At 33.5% G+C, this 20,031-nt stretch overlaps 2 protein-coding genes across 2 annotated transcripts; both read right to left on the bottom strand.

The window, feature by feature from the left end:
* Positions 1 to 7,803: 7,803 nt before the first annotated feature.
* LOC137408080 (uncharacterized) lies at positions 7,804 to 11,640 on the bottom strand. Its single transcript, XM_068094473.1, has 5 exons — positions 11,562 to 11,640; positions 10,658 to 11,121; positions 9,797 to 9,965; positions 9,040 to 9,221; positions 7,804 to 8,649 (listed from the first exon to the last, which is right to left on the bottom strand). Exons 1-5 carry the CDS (start codon positions 11,638 to 11,640, stop codon positions 8,479 to 8,481), a joined length of 1,065 nt encoding a protein of 354 aa, XP_067950574.1. The 3' UTR covers positions 7,804 to 8,478.
* Positions 11,641 to 15,983: 4,343 nt separating this feature from the next.
* On the bottom strand, positions 15,984 to 19,443 carry LOC137408613 (uncharacterized). The gene is made up of 5 exons (XM_068095200.1): positions 19,385 to 19,443; positions 18,212 to 18,522; positions 17,852 to 18,020; positions 17,410 to 17,591; positions 15,984 to 16,369 (listed from the first exon to the last, which is right to left on the bottom strand). Exons 2-5 carry the CDS (start codon positions 18,509 to 18,511, stop codon positions 16,196 to 16,198), a joined length of 825 nt encoding a protein of 274 aa, XP_067951301.1. The 5' UTR covers positions 18,512 to 18,522; positions 19,385 to 19,443; the 3' UTR covers positions 15,984 to 16,195.
* Positions 19,444 to 20,031: the final 588 nt, after the last annotated feature.

The following is a 20,031-nucleotide window of genomic DNA, read 5'->3' as shown; positions in this document are numbered from 1 at the left end:
AGAAGGTTTTTTTACAAAAAAATGATATTTTTAATCAAAATATTTGTATATCGCCTAATAGTATTACTTATTCAAATTCACTTTCTATAATCCTTCTTTAGACAGACAGTAATGACTTCAATAACAATTATTTTTAATAGCTTTCCAAAGTCTGAAACGTAACCTCGCCACTATCAGAGCCAGTCAATAAAAACATTCAAAACAAACACCAATATGTTGAGCAATAGGCAACGCGTGCTGAAATCATAGGCTGCAAGTCTGTGAACTTCAGTCCTAGCAATTTATAGATAGAACTATTTTGTGTTTAATTTCCTCAAATCAACTAAATTGACTTCTACGCTGGTCATGAAAATAAAAAAGAAGCAGGAATTTAACACTGTTAATCAAACATGTTTATTTTAAGTAATCTCATTGTCTACTTTTTCTTGTATTTAAATATCGAATACATAATAGAAAACCCATACAGTTATATATAATAATACTTTTAAATATATCATCAACAATGTTGAAAAGTTAATCTAAGAACATGACAAACATATTGGTCAGACTCAATTATTTTAGATACACTTATTTGGTACACTTTTATATTAATCAACATCCGTGAAAACCAAGTAGTGCAAGCTTTAATACTCAAAGATAAATCTAATGAAGTTTAGAAACAATAAGGTCACACCTAATGTGTACATACCTCTATCATAGAGTGATGCTATTATAATATGAAATAATCATGTACAATGTACCTTACGGACTGACATTCTTTTAATGTATTAGCAATAATTAGCATCTGTACCTCACATATTATTGAATAAGAGTATATAATATCTATCAACAATTGTAAATGTATTTTTGCTTGCATCTTATTATTATAGACATTTTCTCTGCCTCTATTGATTTTGCAAACACCAAATAACATTATATAAATATACCCTAATGACTGTACTAGGATCTTATTCGACATGCACTGTTGTATGATATCAAGGAAAAGCAGAATATAAATATTACTTTGAAGTGTTTTTTAGTTCATTTTCTTTTAAATGAAAAGCCTCTAAACACATCGTTTCGATCATTGTTCCCTTCAAAATAGCCACCACTCTGTCCTCCAAAGAAGCTGTCTTGCTGCCCCGATTCAATAAAACCTCCTCCTTGATTTAAGGCTCCACCCTGAAACCTTCCCGATCGGTATTTTCCAAAATCCTGGGCGTTTAATACTGACTGGCTAAGAATATTAAATGTTTCTCCGGCATCTAGTAAACTTTCACCAGCTTCCTGTAAGATGATGAGACAGATGATGTTAAACAAGCAAACTCTCTTCAATTAGAGAAATGAATTGTTTAGATAAAGTTTAATTTGAACGAACAGTCTAAACTATTTACCAATTCACTAATCCAAGTGTGTTGTTTATTGCGTTTTCAAAGTGTTAGACCCTTGTCAAGGCTGTCCAATTTTAAGATATTTTAGTGAATTTCATCCAAACTAATAAACTTTCGGGTAAGATTGTTATTAATCTGAAAGTCATGCCTTGTATTCTACCACGTTAAAAACAGAAAAGAATTTTTTGTTAAAAACCGATTGTGTAGCTAAAGGTGGGCATTATCAGTATAATCAACCGACAAGATGTCTGGCTGCATAAAACTTGCTGAAATATTTAAGTTTTTCTAAAATTGCTCTGTTTACACAATTTAATGATGGAGTTGAATTTGGTGAAAATTTTTTAGTTGTTTCACCAACTCTTAGACATTAGTTTTTTTTAATAAATCACAGAATATTGGGCAGGCGCCCTGAGATACGTAGGACAATTTATTCTGAGTAAAGATATTTCTCACGGCTGAGCTTATAACTTGGTTCTATAGTTGGATCTTATTAACACTAGTACCTTAATAGTTTAGCTTGTTTTGAGAGATTGTCAGGTGCGTCGCTAAAGCACGGAGAATAACTATCTGTCCAACTCTTTAAAGAGTCTGATGCTGATTGATTGGTGAAGGTGTTAAAGTTCTGGTCTACCAAGCGTAATGTCAAAAGTTCACTCCCTGTATGATGCAATCTTTTTTTCTCAACTACCAACCGTGGACGAACGCAGCGCTTACACGCTCTTAGCTCACTAATGATTTTAAAACGGACACCATTGCAATCTTATTATGCTAAATACTTTTCTCATGGCGATGATATAAGGACTTCAAATAGTACATATGTATAATAGTACATATGTATAATAGTACATATGTATAATAGTACATGTATATATATAATAGTAAATATATAATAGTACATGTATATAATAGTACATATATATAATAGTACATATATATAATAGTACATATATATAATAGTACATATATATAATAGTACATATATGTATAATAGTACATATATATATATATATATATGTATATATATAATAGTACATATACATAGTAGTACATAATATATATAATAGTACATGTATATAATGGTATATTTATATATATATAGTAGTACATATATGTATAATAGTACATATATATATAATAGTACATATATAATAGTACATATATATAATAGTACATATATATATAGTAGTGCATATATATAACAGTACATATATATAATAGTACATATATGTATAATAGTACATATTATAATTCAAAATAATATCCAAAATGTTTGTATAATTTCCTACTGGCATTGGTACACATTAACAAAATTGTGTTTTATGCTACATGCTTAAAGAAAAATAAAATGACAGAAATCAAGAATTATTAATCCAGTTGAACAAACGTGTTTTGAAAGTTTGTAATATAACAGTATTGTAATATAACAGGCGATATAGTGAAATCAAGGTTGTAGTAACTGGAAGTTCATAAACTGAAATATTCGGTGGTGTATGTAGTATGTCACATCATGAAATAGAAAATAATGTTTGTCAGATGTGTGAACGAATAAATAAAAATATTCTGAGCATAGTTTACACAGGATTAGCATAGAATAACTCACCCCAGCATTGATTGCATCACCATTGAGGGATTCGTCTCCCTCCGCATGATCAAATTGATTCAAGGAGTCGGCTTCCAATCGATGGTTGGATGCAAGTTTGGTGCCAGAACTGGACTGACTGCCACCATTTGAACTTATTCTTGCTTTCTCAAAATCCTTATTCTCATCCATCAACGTTACACCTGCAAGATCATATCAGAGCTATGGTTGCCAGGTTACCATGTCGTTATGGTATACATACTTATAGCATTCATAAATTAAATCATAAATTTAAAGAGAAATCAGGGCAGACCTAGACTGAGATACAAAGATGTAGCGAAGCATAACATGAAGTTGAAGGAACTAGACTCGAACTGATGGCAAAAGAAGGTTGAAAACTGAGCTACATGGAAGTCAGTGATAAAGCCTAAATCATATGACAGTTATTGTCAAGACGAATGACTGCAAGAGGGAGAGAGACAGCAATCATAGTAGAAAGGTGTTAACTTATGCAAAAAAGAAAGATCACTAACCATTGTGATTTTCAACATCTTTGAGTGATTGTGCATCAAGCTTGTGGAAGTCAATAGCATTGTCTACTGTCTCAAACTGAATATCAGATGCTGATGCTAGCCGATTAGCTTTTGCTTCTTGGCGTCGTGCTTGTCGTTGTGCTTTTTTCTCCGCCCTAGCATCCAGTTTCTATTGATCAGTCAAATAAAATGATTTTCAAAAACGGCTTTTGTCAATTTTGTGTGTACAAAAGCTTTCGACAGTGGTTAAAATAACATTGCTGATGAAAAGGTAGAAGGTAATGTCATAGTTTTTTGCTATAAACTAGTACCATGCATTAAATGCAATAAATTTTATGAGACAATTTCATTGAATAAAAACTGTAGCTACCATGGGAAATACCGAGACTGATATGATGGAAAGTACATCTACTGATAAATTATAAAGGATAATTCCGTGGGAGATTTCAAAATGAGATGGCATCAAGCGTAGTGAGAGCAATGCTGATAGGGCAGAGTAGTATTTGTAGCGAGTCTAATTAGTGAGCTATGTAACTCATGACACAAACTTCTCCTTCCATTCATTATTTCTACATTGGCTGATGAGAATCCATTTTAGCCACGACCAGCTATATGCTCATGCATATTAGGGCCTTCATCACTCTTCCAGCTTTTTTTTTTGTTTAATTAATTTTGTTGATGGTATTACAAATAACCTAGCTCAATTGCGCGTATGTCCCTGTATCTCACGCTTTTATATTTGTGGCAGATTTATGGTTAATTTTAATTAATTAGGTTTTTATGAAGAGGAATATAAACTTAATACTATTTAATACCTTATTTTAATATAAAAACCTGAAAACATTAGGATATGGGGATGGAAGAATTTTTCTTTTCCTAAATTTATAAATATGCATTACCATAATGTCAAATAAAAACTATAGCTTATTTTTATTTGACAAAAAAAATAAATTTTTATTTGAATAAATTTTCATCGACTAAATATTTAGATATAAAGATTAGCAGATTAGTTAAATGGGGAAAAATCTGTGTGATCTTCTTGAAAAAAAAAGAAAAATATTCGACTCACAGCTCGTTTTTTAGCTTCCTTTGCCAATCGAGCATCCTTGGCATTCAAATCTGCTTCTTTAGCTTGCAAGAGGTTCTCTCGCGCAGCTTTTCGTTCTTCCGATCTGCTGCCTGCAGCATTGGTCTCTTGTCTTTTTGCTGCTCGCCTACCAAAATTGCTTGTTTGGCAGCATGTTTGGGTCAGCGAAGAGGAAATGAAAAGGAGAATAACCAGTTTGTTCATGGCTAAACTGAAACATAATTATAATCAACAATACTTTATTGTAAACTAGTACGCTTGCCAGTACCGCGCACTATGAGAGATCATCATGAGTAATCGGTATTGCATAATTATCTCGTCAAGTGGCATGGCGACTGATTGGTGTATTGGTAGTGAACTTGCTTTTGAATCTGATGTGTGACCCTGAGTGCGATTTTCGTGCAAGACAATTTCTTTTCATAAAGCTCTTAGCATGACTTCGGAAGGACAGACAGACGGACAAATGGACACTGCTCTTATTTATAGCAAAGCAAAGATTTATTAAAGTTATGATATTTATTTTTTCATAGTTGGCCATGTTCAGTCTACAATCAATCAATTACTAGAGTATATTTAGAGGTCTATTATATTATTTCTAAGCGCTAGAAATGGGTTAATAATAAAGCTTATCATTTTTAGTTAAGAATGTTAACATGTTGAATTATGGGCTTCATTATTTCACTATCAGTAACTTCGGTGTCGCTATGGATATTGTTCGTTTTCAATGCAAATTGCTACACCGCTTTCACAACAACAATCCCTGAATACGTTCATAGAGGAAAATTCTCTTTAATACATGAGAAGGTGCATTCTTGGGCTTCTAATCAAATAGATCACGGCGCATTCGTATAAAAAACAAAAGTTCTAATATTGCCAATTGAGCCTGTTTTTGAAATGGGCCAATTTTTTCACCTTGAATAATCTATGAATAATACATAGAGCTCTGGTAGTCTCTTCTTGTGACTTTCCTCTCATGTGAGAATATTTTAACATCGCAAAGCACTGTTTTTGGTATAATGAATACTATTCTGCAAAGCCAGAAGGTAGTCGGATCAAAGCAGTTGGTAGAGTGTTGGTAGTCTCAGCTGAAGGTCATGGTATCAAGTCTTGTTCATAGAAACATTTTATGGAGCATTTTACTTACTGCTGAAGTGTTTTATTTAGTAAGATCTTTAAGCTGCCATATAAAACTACTTAGCTCAGTTGATGTTCGTTTTGATCGGTTGTTGAAGCTGTTGCGATGGTTGTAGTATCTTGTCTTAAATGGGCCCCTCTGTTCGGCTAACATATGTTTGATTGGTGGCATCAAGTTCGTTAGTCATAACTGTAGCCTGATAGATGACAGAGATTAATGACTAATGAACTTGATGCTGCCAATCAAACATATGTTAGCCTAAAAAGGCCCATTTAAGACAAGATACTACAACCATCGCAACAGCTTCAACAATCGATCAAAATGAACATCAACTGAGCTAAGTAGTTTTAAATGGCAGCTTAAAGATCGGTACATTCAGTGCAACATCAAGTGGAGAATATTGAAGAAAGCAAGTAGTTACAATAAGACTAGTAAACGCTGTAATTTGTGCATTTGGGAGAAATACTTTATTCTATACAACCCTGAGCTTGCAAGTTTAAACTTGTGTTAAAGTGCAGTCATTCTAATAAGCACTTGATTTGCAATGCTGTTACATAAACAAATATATATATTATATATATAATATATATAATATATATGTATTATGCCACATGCATAAATGATAGTGAAGTTACATGTATAATCGTAATAGTAACGGATTATTTGTTAAATGTGATTTTTTGCTGATAATGTTGCATACTTAACAACTCAAATATTAATAATAATTAATTGTAAAATTTAGTTTTATTTACCTTGATGTAGCTACAGTTCTTCTCTTCCCAAAAGATCTTGAAAGAGTAGTCACTCTTTTATTTATATTATTTATATAATTGTAATATTACATAATCATTCTCACCACTGTATTAAAAGATTAACAATACATCCCCTCTGGCACTGACCAGATATTCGGATATAAGCAGGTTCGCAATCCTATTCTTTTATACTTTTATCATTTTTATGGCACTGCATCGAGTGTCCGCCGCTCGGTTAATCTTGATTTAACAGGGACAAAGTAGATCTATTGTTTTTACCATTCGGTATAGAGTGCAATACATTCTTGATCCGCTAATATCTGTCAATGATTGTCACGCTTTATGACTTCGCATCAAGGCTTACATGAGCTTGCGATGAAGTAAAAAGGCTTCATTCTGAGTGGTTGATAATATTTCTTTTGATCATTTTGAGAATTATGCAGTTGAATAATAGGAGGCTCAAGATATTAGGAGGCTATCACAATAGTGGTTTATAAATAATAAATAATAAATATGATAGTTTAGTAACTAACATATATTTGTTTATTAAAAGTATGATAGTTGATGAACTAGTATATATAACTTATATAATATTTATCCTCATAACAGAGACAAATATTTTAAACTATAAATTATGTTAAACCATGTATTTGATTTTATTATCCAACTGGTGCCCTTTTTTCATGTTTGTTGTTCACATATTGGTTAGGTGATAGTCTAATGTTTCACTAGCTGGTATATGTAGTTCGGTAAAAACTAACTGGCTAAAAATAATGCGAATGTGTTAGTAGGGCATTGACACTGTGATACAATTGTGGTAGCAAGATGTTTACACTGTGATACAATTGTGTTAGCTACGTGTTAGCACAATAATCATCTTGTATTGTCAGAGTGTTAACACAGCGATAATTTTGTTTTAGCGGTGAGTTAACACAGTGATAACATATAATTTCTCAATATTAACGCTGATATTGTGTTAGCAGGGAGCTAACATGGAGATCTCCTTGTGCTATCATCCTGTTTGCATTGTGTTACCATAGAGTTAACAATTAAGTCTATGGTTTTGGGGTTTAGTTCATAACTACAATAAAAAAGAAAGTGATAGAGGCCTCCGTTAGACATTTATACATATCAGTTTGTCTGAGATGCACCTATACAGTCGATTTCTTCCTTCCTAAATCCCAGTCCGCTTTAGAGCTACTGTTTTACTTGGTGCAGGATTTAAATCACATGTCTAAACAGAAGGCTCCACAAATGTTTTTTTGAAATTTTTTGCGTCATTGAATTAATCTCATAGAGTGCTGCAGAATAGGCATAAATATTCTCTGATAATTTGAGATATTGATATAAATGTATTTGATCAATATTTAACATTGTATTAGACTAGATAGTTGACAAAAGTAGTGAACAACTCAAAGGACGTCAACTTGAAAAACTTACATAAAGCAAAGTTATAACAAGCAACTAAAGACACTGAATGCAAAGTTATAACAAGCAACTAAAGACACTGAATGCAAAGTTATAACAAGCAACTAAAGACACTGAATGCAAAGTTATAACAAGCAACTAAAGACACTGAATGCAAAGTTATAACAAGCAACTAAAGACACTGAATGCAAAGTTATAACAAGCAACTAAAGACACTGAATGCAAAGTTATAACAAGCAACTAAAGACACTGAATGCAAAGTTATAACAAGCAACTAAAGACACTGAATGCAAAGTTATAACAAGCAACTAAAGACACTGAATGCAAAGTTATAACAAGCAACTAAAGACACTGAATGCAAAGTTATAACAAGCAACTAAAGACACTGAATGCAAAGTTATAACAAATAAAACAAAACTTTTAGTAATGATTTAGCATTTTAACTTTAATAAATAACAACAATAAATTAGGTGCCTAAGGAATACATTGTCTGCAATGTCTACGTAGTGCTTCTTAATTAAAGCTAATAGATATTTTTAAATTCATTCTAGTTGATTTCACATTGATCACGATTCAAAGACGCATCATTTGCTTTTACTTCTTTCCAAAGACATCATCAAAAGGACTGTTGCTGCCAAATTTGCCGAAAGCTCCATCAGATTTTTCAAATCTGCTGCCAATTTGGGCAAAGTTCTGGGCATCAACTGTAGCTTCATTCTCTATTTTGGAACTGTCTTTAGCGTTCAGAGCATCCGCAAGAGCTCCCTAAAATTCATATACAGGAATGGTAACAACTAAAGAATTTGGGTAATATTCCAAAGCAGTTTTCTTTTATTAGTTTTGCCGATTAGAAAAACATATTTGAGTAGTTTTGGAAAGCATGGCATGCACAGAAAATTTAACTGATATAAAACAGAAATATTTTAGTGAAAAGAGACCTTGGTTTCTCCTGTTTTAACCACCGTAGTATAATTTTTGCTACATAATTTTAAAGTTCTACGGGGTTTGAAATGCACATTGGCCTGCTGTGTTCGGAGAAAGGCAAAGTATGAACATTCAACAAATGTCACAAACCTTCAATTTGTGAAACAGGAAATAGAATCACAGGCTATCTAAGAACTAAGATATGACTAATGTGAGACAATGACGTCTTACCTCAGCATTGAGGAGTTCATTGTCTACCAACTCGTCTTCAAAGAAGACTTCATCTTGAACATAATTAGCAGTGTCGAAAGCCTCGTGCACTTGTAGCTTGGTGCCAGCATCAAAACTGTTTCCACTGTTCTCAGCAAGGGCAGCATTCTCCTTGTGGCGGTCGCTACTGCCTATTTGCATACCTATAACATGAATTATAAAACATACAGTAAGCCTATTTGAACAAAACAGTCAAAAACTTTCAACTGAAAATATGGTTTTTGTGCATAACTATTCTTAAATGTACATGTAGCAGAGCTGAGTATAGTTGATAGATCTATTGCTTTTTTTCTTTGAAAACAAACAATTTATAATAAAAATATCCAAACTAACATCTATAGACAAAAATGAGTATACAACAAAGAAACAATACTAGCGTTTATATGTTTCTTGGAATGGCAGACAAAATGTGTATTACAAACCAGTTGAGGGAGACAACTTTAATATACCCTATAGAGGTTAAATGAAAATACTCGTGACTATAACTTGAATTCATGTACCAGTAAAATGAAATCTTATTTGTTCCTGGTCAGTTTTCATAAAAGCCACCGCATTTTCAAGAGCCAAGTAGCTTGGTTATATGAGCCTTTGACCTTTAACCTCTAATTTTTTTATAACAGAAAATATTATTTTTTTGGTTTTGATGAATAAGTCTTTAGTTTTCCTGCTTAAAACTTGCAGCAGGTTGACACTCTGTAACAAGTAGCTGAGTTCTCACCAAATTCATTTTGCAGGTCAATATTGGCTTGCGCTGTGAGGTCGTTATACTGATCAGCTTTTTCAAATGTGTCATATTCAAAAGCATTCTGCTCCTTCAGTTTATCTCCAGCAGCAGCCCTGGCAGCATCCTTTCTTCTTGCTTTCTTCTCTGCCTTAGCATCGATCCTCTGCAAGATCTTCAATGTCATAATGTTTGTCGCTTGCAAAAAATATTTTATTGTATTGCTGAATATTGTACATTTTAAACAGACTTCACTGAAACAAATTGTTCAAAAGTTAAGATTTAAACGAGTTGGAACCCAATATAATTAAATATTTTTCTGGAAAGCATCCAAGGTAACTGTGGCTGACCACAGCTATAAACTATCGAGGAAAATAGGTGCTTGATTCTCAGTCCAAAACTAGGAAACTTTGCAACATTGCCCAAAAACAGTTTAATTGTCTGAATTACGACAATTTGGAGAGTTTTGTAGTGATTTGCTCTATTTCAATGACTTGTTGTATGAGCTGTTTTGGAAGATTGTAGTTAATTTCACCTAAAGAAAAAGGTTGCAGCGCATTTTTTTTAAAAACTTGTAATTTTCTCTAATGTAGTGAATTAGGCGGTTCTTGAGAAGTGAAGCCAATATTACCTAAACCAAAAATGTTTTAACACTATTTGAAAAAAAATGCTCTAATTTGCAGTAACTCAGTGAATTAAACTGTTTTAGAGCAATGCTACAAAACAGCGAGGCCAACCCCCTAGCGGTAAATTAAGAAAGAAGCACATATTTTCATTGTACTGTAGCCTAAGTTTTTGTGAGCTGTGACAAAGAACTTCAACGCTAAACAAGTATTTAAATACAGGTATACAGCCAACCTCTTGTCTGGCTTGCTTCTTCTGCAGCAAGGCTTGAATAGCGTCGAGATGTCTTTCTCCAGCCTTCAGAGAACTTCCGGCAGCTGCTCCTCGTCCAGCGCCCCTTCTGTTTTTTCTTTCAAAGGCCCGCTGAGCTCCGAGAAATTCATTTCCTCTTCTTTGAAGTCCAACCGGGGGAAGGCCAGTAGTGGGGAAGAAAACTTGTTCTTCAAATCTGGCGTTTCTTCTACGGCCAAGAGGGTTGCTAATTTCTGCATTTTCCACTATTTCTTGCAAGTTGACAGATTGCTGCATTCTGCGTTTGCCACCACGATTGGTTTCAGAAATACTCTCAACCTCCTCAATAACACGCATTCTCCCACCACCGCTGTTTCTTCTGTTTCCACGCCTTTGTGCGTCTGCAGTCCAGGCGGCACAGATGACCAACAACAACAAGACAGCAAACTTGTTCATCTTGAATTTTTCTGAAATGAGATGAAAAAAGGCTGAACAGCCAAAACAACGCAACCCCTTATTTACATTTTCTGTTCAAGAATATTATTAGTAGATGAATCTATATAAATAGATAGCTGTATTATAGTTATCCCTAAGAAAATAATCTTATTAAATAATCTCAACTAGTTCATTCTCACGTATTTAATGAATATCAAATTATTTAGCTACTAAGTATTTACCCAACATTTTTTGTACAATTTCATGACATGATTTTCTGAAGACATTAATAGGTTCAATTTATTAAGATGTGAGAATGTATATCTATAATTGTTTGATTCATTCTTAGCTTTTCATTACTGTGATGATAAAAATAAATTGTTATTGTTTAGCTTATAAATAATAAATTTGAGAAAAATTAAATATTCCTTCTAGCTATTATAATAATAAATCTGATGTTATCAATTCTTACCGTGGAGGGTTAGAGACCAGCTCGAGCAGTAGAGAAAAGATAAAACTTCTGCCTGCAGAGTTTTGATGATAATGCTCATCTCACCAAGGTTTATATACTGTTTTCATTCCTGATTCATATCTGATTCTGATTTCATTTATTCTTTTCCAAAATTTGCCGTAACTGGCAGTGTTAGTAGCACATCTTAATCAGTATTACAATATATTTAGATAAATATTTAACTCATGCTGTTCTATGAGTAGCGGATTAGGAAGTTGAGGTTACTGTACCATCAGAACTTGGCACAGAGATGAAGAGAACACACACTGTCATTCACCAGGGATTAGCGAATCACTCTAGTGCATGCCTCCGTATGTCTCATTATTTCTCAAAGGATTATGCTGCATGGTGCAGGGATTAAACGTGAAAGGTCTTACACCATGGTGTCTCCTTGAGGCAACTCGCTGGAACACATATCCATAATAATGCAAATGAAGTCTCATCATTGCAGACGGGCCTAAGATTTAAATTGTATTGTGGACATGGAAGAAAGCTGCGTTTAATATTAATGCCTCATAGCATTTACATCTGATTTGTTACTTGTAGTTAAGTTACTTATAGATTATAGATGTTATTTAAGTTACTTGTAGATTCCATGTATCTATGGAAATTTCAAGTTTGAGCGAATGTGACTCGGAGTTTTTTGAGCCTCAGAAAACTAGCATCTCCAAAGGAAATAATGCACCTACAGATCGTTGGTATTTTGGACATACCTAGAAGGACTTACAAGAGCAGAGTTGTGATCACTACCAACCTGCGTATATAGCATAGTGAGAGCTACATATCAGAGAACCAAAGATGAAGAGGAATATCCAGATAGGATACACACATAGTTTGAGTTTACTGCAGTAGAGTAATTTGTTCTATTATATGGGCTGAGACTATGTGAGTGGCCACGGCTTGGATGGATGTTTTTAATAAAAACTTTTTGTTGTGATTAAAAATTTTTGACGGGTAAAAATTATATAATAAAATAATAATGTTAAAGATAATGCAAAACATGATTTGCAGAACACATTGAATACATCATAGCCTGGCTGCCAGCTGAGCCGAAATCTTGTCTGATAGATGGGTTTATGAAGTGTAATCAGAGCTGTATTGACAAATACTTTTGCATTGCTCGACTCAATTCCAGCAGACCAAATATTAAGAGTTACTCAAAATATTTTATGCTCTGCAATACTGAGTGAAAGCAAGTGAGTCCAAGCCACAAACCACCAACCAGGTACAAGAATGGCTTTATTACCCCTTTGCCAGAATTGGTGGGTCAACTGGTTGATTGATTTCAAAGAAATTGACCTTGTTTTGCGTGCACTATTTTGGTCAACTCAAAAAAGCATTTGTTTTGTACTTGAATTAACTAATCGAATGTGACCAGTAAAATATGTTTTACAAATTGATACTAATAATGACTAGATAACGTTGACTATACATGAATTTTTGGAATGCAGTTGGTTTCGTCATATATTCGAACATATTATTTTCATAGATGTCGACGTGCCTATTTTACTTAGTAGCTAGTTTCTGGTGTGCATGTAGCAATTGAGAAGTTTGCTGATACAAAGGCCGCAATGAAACAAGTTAACTCAATGACCTAATTACCATGGACTGGCAGAATCGTAGTCGGCACTCATTTTTTCAAAGCATTTAGAGGAAGCTAATATGACAAATTTCCAATTTCCCCTTATTTGAGGCATTTCAGACACTCATAATAACGTATCTGTTGCTAGATTTAAAATTTTATTCTTGCAATCATGAGCAAATACAAAATAAAATATATGCCAATAGAGTTGCGTAGGACTAGATTTTTATCGCAATAGCCGATGTGAATACGAGATATAGAGACAGGTTCTATCACGCGTTACATCCTTTTGGGCAAATCTGGCCATTTTTTTTGGCCTAAGCGCTTTTACCGCAATAATTTTTTTTGATTTTAATCTTTAAATATCTTGACAATGAGGTCGCCTAAAACAACAAATAACATTTCAAATGATAGAAGAACATCGACGCTCTCTGTTAAAATCAACTACAATTTGATGCAATCACATTTTAAAGTAAATTTCAGTTTAAAAAATATGAGGAGATAAAAGGGAAAAATAATACAGGCAATGAAAATTAGCCAGAAAAAAAATGATTTGCATCAATTTTCCGTTAAAAACTTTTGTTATTCTTGTACATGAGCTTTATATATAAATCTTCACTTTTCTATTTTTAATTTTTAAAACTTTATGATTTTATCAAACTCACCCCATTTAAAGATTGTGCTAAATTGCTAAAGTTTTCTTTAGAAGTGTAAAGTGCATTTAAATTATAAATTTAATACAAACTGTTTATGACACAATCCTTTCCAAAGCTATCACTATATTTACTTTTAATGCTTTTAGAAATTTTGAAAAGGATGTCCATTTTTTATTAGGAGGATATTTCAAGTCTAACTAAACGTGATTGAAACTACAACATTATTTAGTGTACTTTACAAATCTCAAAGGTGAGTTTCTGTGATTTTAAATTATTTTAAAAATTGAATAACAGAGCATCAGTATGACACATTATTTGACTTTTAAAAAAACGATATGTTTAGCTTTTGGTTAAAAGTGTGAAAAAAATTCACTTTATGCTTGATAATGTTGAAGTGTAACAGTTTTCTTCTGAAGGTATGACTGAATTTTATTTATCGAAAGTGTGGTAGTTGCTAAGCGCGTGCGAACAACTATCAGAGGGTGTAAACTAAGAGGGTAGCACCTAGAAGGCTAATGACAATAGCCATGTGAATGACCAGCATGCAGACAACTGTCAGTGTGGATAACTCGCAGGAAATTGTTCTAAAACCGCTACTAAACTAGTAAATATTTAACTTATATAAAAATCAAAATGAGTATAGAAATAACTCACAGTATTGAAGTTAAGGGATTATTAAAACGATTTGAGCTGTTTTTGCCTTACAACACCTGTAATGGCAGTCAGTTTGTTTAGTTGTTGCCATAGTTACAAAACCCTTCAATGAATATCAACATTTGGACAGGAAAGAGTATTGTTGAAATATTATTATATATTTGAACATAACTGTAAGTTTGTACACTGATGTATTTTGTTTAAAAACAATATGCAACTCTGTATGATGGCATTAAATATATAATTTCAAAATGCGGTACTTTGGTCGACTCATCGGATAATTTTAACTCTGTCTATGAGAGATTGGACTGAGCACATTAAAAAATAAACATTACTAAACGGTTGTTTCACAGAATCATGGTAACCATGAGGTGATTAGGATGATAATGTCTCCAATGTTTCAAACAGGTTTCTGGTGCTTCTGAGTTCCTTATGGATAGGAAGTAGGTGCTAGTAGGATAGTAAGATAGCCTGTGAGGTAGCCGTATGCTATTTTGATTCCACTTATCTTCTTAACAACTGTAGAATATTTGCTATAATTTGTGACTTGATTCAGGAGCATGATGACAGCTGATAGCAAAGGATAGAGAGATCACTCAAACTTGATAACTATGTAAAGTTCGTTATGCGCTCTCCATGTATCCGAAATAGTGGTGATATGTACTTTCTATGTATACAATATAGTGTTGATATGTACACTCCATGTATCCAAAATAGTAGTGATATGCATTCCCTATGTATTCAACACAATGTTGATATGTACTCTCTATGTATACAAGATCGTGTTGATATGTACTCTTTATGTATCCAATATAGTGTTGATATGCATTCTTTATGTATCCAACATAGTGTTGATATGTACTTTCTATGTATCCAACATAGTGTTGATATGCATTCTCTATGTATCCAACATAGTGTTGATATGTACTCTCTATGTATCCAACATAGTGTTGATATGTACTCTCTATGTATACAATATAGTGCTGATATGTACTCTCTATGTATCCAATATAGTGTTGATATGCATTCTCTATGTATCCAACATAGTGTTGACATGTACTTTCTATGTATCCAACATAGTGTTGATAAGTACTTTCTGTGTATATAATATAGTGTTGATATGTACTCTCCATGTATCCAACATAGTGTTGACATGTACTTTCTATGTATATAATATAGTGTTGATAAGTACTCCCTATGTATACAATATAATGTTGATATGCACTCTCTATGTATCCAACATAGTGTTGACATGTACTTTCTATGTATATAATATAGTGTTGATAAGTACTCCCTATGTATACAATATAATGTTGATATGCACTCTATGTATTAACATAATACTGATATGTACTGTCTAAGTATATCATACAGTATTGATATGTAATATTTATGTAACCAATATGGTGTTGATTTTCTCCTTCTTATGGTACTGATACGTACTCTTTATGAGACACCTATATGAAAATAAAGAAGTAAAACCGAACATGATTTTACAAGCTATAAGCGTCAATTTATTAGGCCAACAAAATACTAACAATAAATAAAAGGAAATAAATTAGGTTCACAAGAAATACATTGCCTGCAATGTCTACGTAATGTCCCTTTGGTGAAGCTAGCACATGTAGTTATTACAGAATATTGATTGCTAATTGATTACATAAATGGTTCAGAGATTAACTCTATATAACTTTCTTCATCATCTATTTCTTCTTTCCAAATAGGTTATCAAATGGGCTGTTGCTGCCGAATTTCTCAAACACTCCGCCGGATTGCTCAAATCTGCTGCCAATTTGCGCAAAGTTCTGGGTATCAATTGTCGCTTCGTTCTCAAACCTGGAACCTTCTTGAGCATTCAAAGCATCTTCACTCGCTGCCTAAAGTGCAAAATATAAATAAATAAATTATTGTATAATATAATGAGAATGATTGGTACAAGTGAGCTGGTTTGAAATTTTAAGGTTTGTAAGACTGTGATTAAAAATATCTGTTGCTACGGAAGAATGAACATAGGTTTAGACTCAAAGTTTAGTCATACATAAAGAATGTGTGCCTACGGTAATTACTATTACAATAGTACTCCAGTAGTCTAATGTGCTGTGCTACATTGTCAGGCATGCCAATAAAGCACAGAGAATAAGCACTGAGTGTACACTGTGGAACTACGTAACTATTATGGAATAGTGGAAGGTAGATGATTGATTAGCCCAAGTGTTAATGCGCCAGATGGTTAAGCTGTATTTCATGAGTTCAAATCGTGCTTGAAACTGTTTTTTGTTCCAATCCCCAATGGTGGCTCTGAACAGCTGAATGGACAAGGCTCCTACTACAGTAAGGATTTTAGTTTTTTATTTAATGGGTTGAACAGTTTTGGCTCACCAGTATTAATTTTTTAGAAGTATTTATTACTTCGTACTCTTTTTAAAAAGAAAAAAAATTAATTTGGACAAAAACCAAGTTTTCTGATGGCTTTTTTTCACTAACTGGTCGCAAAATAAATTATGTTATTTTAACCAAGTTTGGTTGCTGTATAAGTAGCATGTTTGGTGATAGTGAAGTGTAATTTTAGTGCAATGGTAAGCTGGCCCTGGGGGTTTTTTAACAAAGTCTAATGTGCAGTTTTTTACCAAAAATAGATATTAATTACAAAATAACAATAAATAAAAGCGCTGAATTTTCTGCTTATCATAACCTTTTAAACTGTAAACACACCATTATGAAGGACTTTTCTAAATTTTAGAGTTTTATAGGCAATCTTTTCAAATAGCTTCTGAATCTACTAAAACCAAAAGCGCATCCACGAAACTAATTCTCAGATCAGTGAAGATATACCTCCTGACTGCTGTGTATGCTATTTATTTACAAATGTGTGTGCCTTTCAGCATATCAATGTATGAGGTTGGTTGTTGCACCTTACCTCAGCGCCAAGCAGCTCATTATCCAAATACTCGTCTTCATACAGCGTCTCTTCTTCCGCGTAGTTAGAGCCGTCTACAGATTCTCGGACATTGAACTTTGTTCCAGCATCGAATTTTGAACCGCTGCTCTCGGCAATGGCAGCATCTTCCTTATGGCTGCTGCTGCTAGCAATTTGCATTCCTGTAGACATGAGGCAATATTTATTGTATACAACTGCAACTAATACAAAACCTTGTGGACTATAACTGGGGATGGTTTATAAACTAGGTGCAAGAAAAATCATCTGCGCACTCTTGTCTGTAGAGGCATGAATACTTGAGAGACAAAGCGCCTGTGCACTGTTGTCTATATGTATAGTGAATCACCAAACGAGAAGAGATCTCTTCTCTGCTATGAATATCGGAATACAGCTGCCTGTGTAAGCAATGTTAACAAATTACCAAAGCTATTCTGAGCGTCGACACTCGCTTGTGCGGAGAGATCATTGAAATCTTCAGCTTGTTCATAGGCTTCATAATCAACTGCTTTTCTTGCTTCCAGTCTTTCACCGGCAGCAGCTCTGGCAGCGTCTTTCCTTCTAGCTTTCCTCTCTGCCTTTGCGTCTATTCTCTGCAATACAATCATAGATGTAAGGGCATACGTGCAACATTAATATAAAATCCCTAGTTAACTCTATGAGGTTTATATGTATTTAGGTTTATATGCTGAAACATTCAACCAGCCATTTTAATTTTAGATAAATGTTTGCTGCAGGTCTTAAAAACAATCTCTACTAAACATTTCCATGTTTTAATGCTTACTTCCTGGCGAGCAATTTTCTTCTGCAATAGAGCTTCCAGAGCATTAAGATGTCTTTCACCGGCTTTAAGGGAGTTATAGGAAGCAGCCTCCTGACCTCCTGCTGCCTCTTGTCTTCCACCTCTTTGCTTGTTCAGCGCCCGTTGTCCTCCTAGGATTCCATTCCCTCTCCTCCTAAAGGCAACTGGTGGGAGTCCAGTCGTAGAAAAGAACACTTGCTGCTCTACACGTCTGTTTCTCCTTGCTTCAGCTGCCACGGCAGCGCAGACGATTAGAAGGGAAAGAACTGCTAGCTTGTTCATCTTTGATGTAACTAAAATGAGAAACGACTAGTTATATATGTATATATATATATTTATATATCATAGGTGAAAGGGTAAATGCATTGACAATTAGTATGTAAACAGTAAAGGTATGCAATTGAGATACATGAGTAATATCTGTAATCTATTATAGAGACGTACAATTCAAGGCTCTGCAGTAATATGTTTATAACAGAGGCATTTACTATCGTGGTAGCTATAGTGGAGGCATTTATTATGGAAGTATTTACTATAAAGATAAATACATCGGAGGCATCTATGATAGAATTATATACAATTTGTGATTTCACATTAGAAGCATCTACAATAAAGGTATCTACAATAAAGTATCTACAATAAAGGTATCTACAATAGAGGTATTCAATAGATATGTCTCCAATAAAAATATGTAGCTAAACAGAGATATCCACAATATGTGTGTAATCTACCAATTACAGCAGTGTTATTGATGAAGTGATAAACTTATCGATTGGTCAGACAAATTTCTGACTGCCATATGCATGTATAACAATTGTTGTGAATTATAAAATTGTATAGTCTTTCTTGCAGTAGTTTTTCAGTTATTGTAATTAGAAAATAGAATAAACATAAGTTTTTGCAGAAAGTTTGTGTAACACTTTCAAACTATTCAATACAACAAATTTGGTACAAGGTGTTTAAACTCAGAAAAACCTTGATAAAAATATTCAATTAAAATATTTAAAAAATAAGACATATTATTCTGTATTTTATAATTTAAAAACATTTTTATATGTTCTAAATATAAAAGATAAATCAATTGTACTATCTTTATAGCTTATAAAAAATTGATTTCACTACATTGCAAATTTTTATAAAAGTTGATGCTCTTACCGTGGAGGAATAGAGACCAGCTCGAACAGTAAAGAAAAGCTAAAACTTCTGTCTACAGAGTTCTGATGATGATGATCATCTTATACCAAGGTTTATATAGTGTTTTTACTCCTGATTCATGCGCTTCTTACAAATAATTCATTTTTCAACAAGATTTCACCGTAACTGTCTGTGCATTCCTTGTTCTTTATCTTTGACACCATCAATCTTTGAGACTGACACAAACTGCCAGCCCGTGTCTATTTCTGTCAGTCAAGTCATTCCACTTACACGATTAAACCGTTAAATCACTACACACAGTAGCCTCTCGGCTCATACCGCCTGTGTGGATTATCAAGGTGTACCATTCTATGTAAGCCAGAAGGAGAAAGTGCTGGATAATTATAACTGGAACTGGTACATGCAGGATTGGATTATAGTTAGCAAGTGAATCAGATAGCATTTATAGATGACATCAAGTATGCAAATTGAAGGAAATGTATATGTGTGTGTTTGTCTGATAGTAGATTTACTTCTTGGCTGCGGTGCTTCATCATTTGTATTTTTCATCACTTACTTGTTGCCTGAGCAAGTCTTTTATTGGTTATCATATAAGACCAGATTGACGCTGCTTCAATAAATTAATAGAATGATCTAACAATTTCTTC

Source organism: Watersipora subatra, chromosome 11 (assembly GCF_963576615.1).
Source record: "Watersipora subatra chromosome 11, tzWatSuba1.1, whole genome shotgun sequence".
NCBI lineage: Eukaryota > Metazoa > Bryozoa > Gymnolaemata > Cheilostomatida > Watersiporidae > Watersipora > Watersipora subatra.
Note: the sequence above shows the minus strand (reverse complement) of the source record. Positions and strands in the feature narration are given on the sequence as shown.